Raw genomic sequence first — 9575 nt, 5'->3', positions numbered from 1 at the left:
TAAAAAAAGTACCTCGATTCTTTTCTCTATTTATCTCTATCTCTCTTTATTTTTTTGTGTTATACGAATGAGAATCCATTTCCAATGGTATATGTTTCTGGAATGTGCGATCAAGAGATTATTAACAACATCGTATAGCGCAAAATTTATATTAAGAATGAGATAAATATTTCGATATCGAGTGACTTTCTCATAGAAATATTTGAGAATTTATTTACGATGGTATATTTATTAATATCTTTTGGCGATATTGAAAAAAAATTGAAATATATCAATTAATTTCTTGTGATTAATGTGATAACTTATTGTAATATTAATTTGCACGTAGAAAAGAAGATAAAAGAAAAAAAAAAGAAAGAAAGGAAAGAAAGGAAATAGGACGGAACGAAAAATTCTTATTCATCTTTAAAATAAGGAAGCACAGTAATCGATCGGAGTCTATAAGACATCAGTGTCGATTTGTCCGACTTGCTATTTGCAGCTGTAAGTTGCTGCGGTGCATGAAATTCCAATCAGGCTTTAACCGCGCGACGTGTCTCGGTCAGAGTTTCCGTCTCGTAGGGTAAGTAGGTGAGTAAGTGGTGGGAATAGGCGAGGATGAAATGGAGCAAGACACGCATTCGCGCGTATCGGGAGTGCCTCCTTGCTCTGGTCTCGCGCGATATATGTGGGCAGGTACGTACCTAATCTAAACTAGCAGGTACAAACACAGTATATCTACCTGGGGGCCATGGACCGTAATAAAGAAAGGCTAAAGAGTTAAAAGAAAATGATGAAAAATGGGAAATATTTTTCGTTTCAACTAGGATATATAATATCCCAAGGGAAAAAAACCACACACACACACACACACACATGCACGCACACACGCATGCACGCACGCACGCACATACACAACAATAACAATAGAGAAGAGAAAATGAAAAAAATAAAGTCCCTATCGAGACTAATAATTTCGAGAATTATAATATAGATTCGAGTATATTTTTCATTTTTCATTCTCGTAATAATTTTCTCGAGAACTGATAGCATAAAAAGACAAAAAAGAAAAAAAGAAAAAAAGAAAAGAAACGTAAAAAACGAGAGAAAAAGAAGAAAAAGTTTAAAAATCAACGAGCCTGAAATTTCTTTTCATCGATAAAGATCTCACGTATTATCCGTCGTATCGTCGAATATGATTTTATGAAAGCGCACACGAGGATTTGCATCGCTCGTACGAGGAGAAACTCGATACGAGTTAACCGGTGAAAAGGCCAAAGGAAACTCTCGTATGCCGCATGGGGCGGATGCGGAAATTATTGTCGTAGTAATTACAAGGATTCGTAATAACTCGGACAGTGGACGTGATAGAAGGAAGATGGTTACTTGGACAGATCATCTCTTAACGGTTGATATATCAGACAAATGATGAGATTCCATTGGATTGATTATCTTATTTTTTTTTTTTTTTTAAGTATTATAATGATTTATTTTTATTAGGTGAAATCCGGTTTATAAATTTCTAAATTCCCTCGATAATCATATACGTATACCAGTAATCTATACACACACACACACACACACACACACACACATACACACTCAATCTCAATATTAAGTCCTACGATAAAACTCAAATGAATACCAATTTAACGTTCAAGCGTTCTACTATAGTAAACGACTAAATATCCTCCATAATGTACTTTTCTTTTTCTTTCTTTTACTTTCTTCTTTTTCTTTTCTTTTCTTTTCTCTTCTTCTTTTTCTTTTGCATCAACAGAATATTTAGCAAACGGGGCACGAAGAAAGCACATATGGCGCGTGCTCCTTATGCATAGTGCGCGCGCGCTCGAACTGGAGGCCGTTCACCGTCAAGAATGAAGAGAACGAACGAACGAACGAACGAACGAACGAACGAACGAACGAACGCGCGCACGCGGAGTCTTCTTTTGCGTTTCCTCCTCTTCCACCTCGCGTGTGCCATTATGCCGCGAGTATAATTTTTTTTTCTTTTTTTTTTCTTCTTTTTTTTTTCTATTTTTTCCCTCGCATGACCACAGAGATATACCTCTCGCCCTCTTGGCTCGCTCCCCTCCCACACACACACACACACACACACATGTACACGCAAACACATACACACATACAAACATACCTCACATTACTTCTGACATTATTTTGTTTCTCGTTTCTCTAGTACCCCTTTTACGACTGGATCGACATACGACTCTCTCTCTCTCTCTCTCTCTCTCTCTTTCTCTTTCTCTCTTTCTCTCTCTCCTTCTCTCATGGATTTTCTTCTTCCTTTCTCCCTCTCCCTCTCTCGAACGAACGAACGAACGAACGACTAGCAAGCGACCGACCGCGATCGGCCGAAGAATGTAATGTAATGCCTCGTGGCATAATGTATGCGCGCCATCATTTTTCAACTATCTCACTGGATAGTCTCGTTTGGTGAAAAGCACTCCTTAGGTATTCCAAATGAAAATAATATTGAATTTCATACGTTCATTGATACGACCGAAACGATAATACTACGTGATTAAAGTATTTCGTTAGAAAGTCACTTGCATAGGCCCAAAAAAAGATCCTTACCCATTTAGTTCGATCTATTAAATAAAAAATATTAATGATCAAGATAATCAATAATAATGTCCTCGTATATATTACAAATTTATAATTGTCCTCGTTAAAACGAATTATTGCTCGATCGTTAACTTTTATTTTTATTCTTTCGAATTTAAGATTATCTTATACGAGGTTTTCTCTTTAACATCGACATTTTTAAATACCGATCGATATTTCTCAGAAATTTTTATATATCGCACGATTTTCGATTGAAAAGCGTTTCATTATATGTCTACGTTTGTTCTACAGGTAGAACTATGTTTGTGTCTATAAGTGTTTTTAGTAAATGTGTGTGTACGTACGTACGTATATAAGTTTACCCTTTACGATAGTTACATCTCTCATTGCCTCAACGCATATCCGCCTTCCATGAACGCATACTTATTTGCTCGACTGAATTTATCTCCCTCTGACGATGAAAGACCATTCGAAACAAAACAACCGGATCAATCAGCGCCTCTTTCCACGCCCTCGACCGAGGCCGACCTACTGTCGATCTTGCTAACGAGTTACTCTACATCTATCTATGCAGGCTATCGCGGAAATTCTTCTTCTTACTCTTCTTCTTATTCTTAGTCTTACTCTTATTTTTATACTTATTCTTATCCTTTTTCCTTTTTTTTTTTTTTTTTTTTTTTTTCTTTGCGAAATAAGAACAAAAATTAGCATAACGTTAAACATAAAATTATATCTATATATCTATATATCTATATATATATATATATATATATATATATATATATATATATATTTCTCATCAATATAACATTATTTATATTGAACATAAATTTTGCGAGAAATTAATTTTGAAAATTCAAAAGGAGAGAGTTAAACGACAATAACGCAACAACAGAGAGTACAATAAAACGTTTTAGTAATAATTTGAACTGACGGTATCCATGCCTCGAGGTAATCCAAAACGATACATTTCTATGTTAGTATTTGCATCGTCGATTGTACAATTGTAATAGTTAAATGCATAAACGACTTGTTGCAATTACTAATCGATCATCATAATTTGACGGTTCTCGCTGATATTTCGAATCTTTCGTCATCGAATTATGATAATTTACTGGACTATAATGTACGATTTTGATATATGTATATAAATGTCGATGATTTGTCGGTTCCTCTTGAAATAGAGTAAACACGTAAGATCATTTAATACATTGTATTAAATATATTTTTTAAAACTTTTATAATATATCTATTAACTTCATCTTATTCTTCATTTTGTGTTTACATCGTCGATTCATCCTTCATCTGGCGCAAACGCGTTAACGTTCTTCGTTACGTTTCAAACTGACTCCATTCGGTTGAACGCAAGTTAAATATTTGTTTCCCTGCTAATTGGCTTATTAATATATATGAAAATTATGTGTTAATGTGTCGGCTCGGTCAAGAGAACGCAACCTGAAATAGGCGAGACCAAGTTATTATACTCATATGAAAATAATATAGCAATTAAATCAAGCTATCGTCGGTTGACCGAACGATGATCAACCCAATTTGTAATTAAATTCTACAATTGATAACATTTTATTCCTTTTATAATAACATCGATTCGCACATAAGAGAAGACACTTTTACAATTTCATTCCATATGATTAAAACTTTTCTTGATAGTTCGTCAAATGTTAAATATTGTTTCGTATTATACAAACAAAACTTCAAATTCAATCCTTACTTTGATTTCAACTTACGTCGTCAAGTTTTCTACAGATCTTATTTCAAATAAATATTTCACGTTATATCTACCAATATTAAAATAAGATAAACATTATCAGAACTCCGTTTAACTCGACTAACTCATCGCGGATGTTTTAGTTTAATGAGTTTCATAATGTTCGGCCTTCTTTCTTTCTTTTTTCTGATTACAGACGGAAATGTGAGGCCGACGGGAAGGAGGCGAAGGCCGAGCTAACGGCGCAACGCAGTATGTTCCCTAGCGCACAAATTAAGATGAGGCAAGTGAAGGGAAGAGAGAGAGAGAAAAAAGAAAAAAAAATACAATCTCCATTCAAGTAATACCATGTAAATTCTTATCGACAACATGGCGATTAGAGTTAATGGAGTTTCGTGACATTGTAAAAAAACAAACAAAACAAAAAAAAAGAAATAGAAAAAAAGGTCTATAAAATATCCTAACGTTGGACCCAAATGTCCTGATGTTGTGGATCTGTACGAAAAAAAAAAAAAAAAAAAAAAGAAAAGTAAAAAGGGAGAAGAAAGACGAAAAAGTAAATGAATAAAAAAAAAAAAAAAAGAAAGAAAACGGAAAGAAAAGCTCAACAAAGAATTTTATTGCGTTTAATTTAATAAAAAGTCTGACCAATAATGTTAATATCGAAAGTGTCCTTTTCGTTAGATTGCTGTCGCCAAGCAGTTCGCCGGCCACGTCGCCTACGATGTCGAATTCCTCGTCACCGACACCACCGACGCCGGTCACGCCGGTTTATAATCAAAAGATGACGGGTATACCATGTGTAGCGGCGGCTTCGAGGTACACGGCACCGGTACACATTGACGTTGGTGGGACGATATATACATCTTCCCTCGAAACTCTAACCAAGTAAGTTGACAACGTATCACAAAATACATATCTGAAATATATATAAATTAAAAGACATTAAACACATATATATATATATATATATATATATATATATGTATATATATATGTATATATGATCTACGATCAAACAAGTAAAAATTAATGAAATTATTAAAAATACGTTCATAATCATACGTTATTTTCCAATCGAGAAATACTTTTTTGTATCTCGTAAAAATTCATAAATGACATGACAATAAGACGATGGAACATTTGTAATCGTACGAGTGAAGATCGATCGTTTCTAAGGACAGGACGTCGAAAGCGGAGCAAGCAATCCAAGCGATGTGAGTCGATCGTTTAGCCTTTTCCCATAGCGCGAGAGGATCTGACCCGGGATCGGGTCCGGTCGAAGTACGGTCGAGGCACGCTCGGGTTCCCCTCTTTGGTGGGTCGAAGAAATCGCCTGAGGTAATCACGGCGTTTCGTTCTCCGCCCTTGGTACCGGTCGCGGCATTTCTTCCTTCGTCTCTCTTACTCTCTCTCTCTCTCTCTCTCTCTCTCTCTCTCTCTCTCTCTCTCTCTCTCTCTCTCTCTCTCTCTCTCTCTCTCTCTCTCTCTCTCTCTCTCTCTCTCTCTCTCTCTCTCTCTCTCTCTCTTTCTTTCTCTCTCTCTCACTCACTCTCTTTCCTTCTTTCTTTCTCTTTTTCTGCATTCGACTGTTTAGCATCTCTCTTTTGACAGCAAACGGCCGACAGTATATATGTATGTATGTCTCTTACGTCTCGCGTGCGTCTACTTCACCATATTTCTTTTGAATACTTTTCCATCCTGACCTATCGATCTGTATACATATAAACATATATAGCGTGCGTGTGTGTGTGTGTGTACGAAATTACGTACCTGTACTGTTTATAGGTACGTATCACCTATATACCTTGCTACCGAACCGATAACAACACCTTGACATTGAACGTATTATTATCTAAACGATACGTCGTTATTAGGACGGATAGTGGTAAATCGGTAGGATTACACTTTTGTACCTATAAGGAAATATATATTTCGGCCATCATTAGATTCTTCAAATGTTAATAATTCGAACAAAACTAGTACGTACATACGTATATCGCACGATAGTGGATCTTTCGTTTCTGTCTTTTCTACAAAGTCAGATTGCCCGTAGGCTTCACGAGGCCATCGTTATTATATGTTATCGCTGTGGAAGGTATGGGAACCGGCTCGAGGAGGCACACTAGGTACTACATCGGCATTTCCCCCCTCCCTCTCTCCCTCCTTTCTTTCCTTCCTTCCTATACACCCCGCTAACCTGTACCATAACGCACCCGGTTGTGCTTCAACACGAGCACCATCGTCTCGGTCCTCTTCTCTTCTTCTTCTTTCTTTCTTTCTTTCTTTCTTTCTTTCTTTCTTTCTTTCTTTCTTTCTTTCTTTCTCCGTCGTGTTCGTTCGCTCAACGCCGATACGCGGATCTCTTAACGTTCTTCGACTTTTCTCTTTATTCGTTTTTCTCCCTCTTCTTCACCCCGTACCACCACCATCCCTCTATACTCGTCTATTATATGCTAAATTACGTCGACCTTCGATCGTACACGCAGAGGATTGAGAATCGATGTTATATCGATATAATACAAGTCAACGATTTGATCTTTCCTAAGAACCCACGATAAAGATAGATAATTGATTTTCAGGTATCCAGAATCAAGACTGGCCAAATTATTCAATGGTAGTATACCCATTGTTTTGGACTCGTTGAAACAACATTATTTTATCGACAGGGATGGTAGTATGTTTCGGCACATATTGAACTTTATGAGAAATTCACGACTCTTGATACCTGACAACTTCGCCGATTTGGATTTATTGCTCGAGGAAGCACGATACTTCGACATTGCACGTAAGTATTGATCGAAGGGAGAAAAAGAGAAAAAGAAAAAAGAAAAAAAGAAAAAAGAACAAGAAATTATTTTTAAACCCAAAACCTCAACCTAATCGTCCGATTTAAAGAAAAGAAAAAAAAATCGTCCCTTTCGTTGTTATTTATTTATTTTCTTTTCTTTTATTTTTCTTTTCTTTTCTTTTCTATTCTTTTCCTTCTTCTCTTCACTTCCTTTTCTTTTCTTTTTTACAGCCATGTGCAAACAATTGGAACAAATAAAAAAGGAACGAATAAAGAATGGTACCGCGAGCTTATCCTCGACTACTGGCTCGACTTGTTCAACGGCTACCTCAACCGCCTCGGCAGCATCGACTATGACAACGACGACATCATCGTCACCTAAACAAGGCACCGGAAGACAAATTGGCATGCGCGGGAAAGGCACGTCGAGTTGTTCGCTCGACTGTACAGGTTGCTCGAGTTGCTCGCCTTGCGACCATGAGACCGAAAAATTTCGTGGTAACGAGGGTAACCGCAGTTACGAATGCGTTGCCCTACACGTCAATCCTGATCTCGGTGAAAGAATTATGTTATCGGGCGGGCACACTCTTCTCGATGAAGTCTTTCCCGAGGCCATGCAAGCTGTGATTAACGCGCGTTCTGGTATTGCCTGGCATCAACAGGACACCCGTCACGTCATCAGGTTTCCATTGAACGGCTTTTGCAAGCTCAACTCCGTTCAAGCTATTACGCGATTGCTCAATGCAGGATTTCGTATCGTTGCAAGTAGCGGTGGAGGTGGTGAAGGTCAACAATTCTCGGAATACCTCTTCGTCAGACAGTCCATTAATACCTGACGGAAAACGACGATCAACATTTATCCAATCATTTTATCGATCTTATTCGCGATGTCGTCTCTAATATCGAATATTAATCGAGTGAACGCAACGATCGTGATTCAAATTAATATTTTCCTCGCCAATTATCTTACAAAGCTAAATCTATTTTTACGTGGCAATAGAAAAATCGAATCGATATTCCGCGTTCGATATTATAGTGCATTAAATATCGATAAAGATCTTCGAGATTTTATGATATAAAGAGAAGCCGAACGTTTACATGGGATTGACATAAAAGACAAAAAGAGAAAAGAAAAAGGAAAAAAAAAAAAAAGAAAAACAAGAAAAAAAGTAAAAGTAAAAGTAAAAGAAAAAGATATCAACCTGATACGGAAAATGTGTATTTTGTGTCGAGAGTCTTTATGCGACGTAATTAACGGTAGCTTTAAAGAAATATATATATATATATATATATATATATATATATATATATATACATATATATAGGTATAGAACGGAGAAGATGAAGAACACCATGTCAGCATTCGTCCAGGGATAAATATTTTATTCGATATTGTTCGGATGGCTTTGTACTTGGGTATATCTTAAGTGCAGACCGATCATTCAAATTTGTTATTATATAATAAGATGTACTTATATGTATTTATATGCCATACTAATTATTGTAAATATCGCGAATAAACTATTGTTCGTCTATACACACATGCAAGCACGCATTCACGCATATACACAAACACACGTACACACACACACACACGCACGCAACACAGAGATACGAATTGTTACGTATGCATGTATTATTAAAGAAAACAAAAACAAAAAAAAAAAGAAAAGACAAAAACAAAAACGAAAAAGAAGCATATATTATCTCTCTCTCTCTCTCTCTCTCTCTCTCTCTCTCTCTCTCTCTCTCTCTTTCTCTCTTTTCTGACTGACCCATTATATCTCATAACACTAATATAAGTTATATTATTCGTCCGTGTCTATCGTCAGGAATATTCAAAAGCTTTTAAAACTATTACTTTTTAACAGACAATAAAAACCCATTGGATATACAAAAGCATGATAAAAGGGAGAAAAACAAAGGACGAAAGAAAAAGTGGGAGATGCGCCGATCGCGTAACCTCCAGAATGAGGGATAAAGCGTAGGAACATCGTAGCCACGGGCCCCGTTTCCATGGTTACTATGAACTCAATATCCGCGATGCCGACAGGCATCACTAGCCTGAGGCTGTCATCCCTCGAACCAGAACCGCTGCTGCCGTCGTCGAGTTCGCTGGTCTCTCCCTTGCAACCCATCTTTGCCTCTTCTCTTCCTGCCTCCCTTTTCTACCTCCTCATCCTCATCCTCATCCTCTCTCTCTCTCTCTATCTTCCTCGTCTTGATTATATCCCATTTCTAGATCGCCGCAGGGACTACTCTCGTACACCAGGTCCTCCGATACACGACACGAGGTGAAGTAGCCTTCGGCATCGACGTGGAAGATGGCTTTGAAATTCTGGAATTTCCGTGATTTTAGTATATGGAATAATCTAATTGTTTTATTCAGATCTCTGTCTCTCTGTCTTTCTCTCTGTCTCTCTCTCTCTCTCTCTCTCTCTCTCCCTCTCTCTCTCTCTCTCACTCTCACTCTGTCTCTCTCTGTCTTTGTCT

At 37.1% G+C, this 9575-nt stretch overlaps 1 protein-coding gene across 7 annotated transcripts in view; it reads left to right on the top strand.

The window, feature by feature from the left end:
* Positions 1-8781, top strand: part of LOC124428013 (BTB/POZ domain-containing protein KCTD1) — an 11056-nt gene extending 2275 nt beyond the window's left edge. For 2 of the 7 annotated variants that reach the window (XM_046971553.1, XM_046971555.1), the window contains exons 2-5: positions 4488-4574; positions 4976-5179; positions 6874-7079; positions 7314-8781. In XM_046971553.1, coding sequence (XP_046827509.1) covers positions 4546-4574; positions 4976-5179; positions 6874-7079; positions 7314-7918 — 1044 coding nt within the window. In that variant the 5' untranslated portion in view covers positions 4488-4545 and the 3' untranslated portion in view covers positions 7919-8781. Of the gene's footprint in view, positions 1-419; positions 484-542; positions 2452-4487; positions 4575-4975; positions 5180-6229; positions 6421-6873; positions 7080-7313 lie in introns of those variants that run through there. The other 5 variants (XM_046971557.1, XM_046971554.1, XM_046971558.1 and 2 more) reach the window with 5 other exon arrangements.
* The last annotated feature ends 794 nt before the right edge of the window (positions 8782-9575 follow it).

This window comes from Vespa crabro, chromosome 11 (genome assembly GCF_910589235.1).
Source record: "Vespa crabro chromosome 11, iyVesCrab1.2, whole genome shotgun sequence".
NCBI classification, from domain to species: Eukaryota; Metazoa; Arthropoda; class Insecta; order Hymenoptera; family Vespidae; genus Vespa; species Vespa crabro.
The sequence above is the reverse complement of the archived record's forward strand: the minus strand, read 5'-3'. Positions and strand labels throughout refer to the sequence as shown.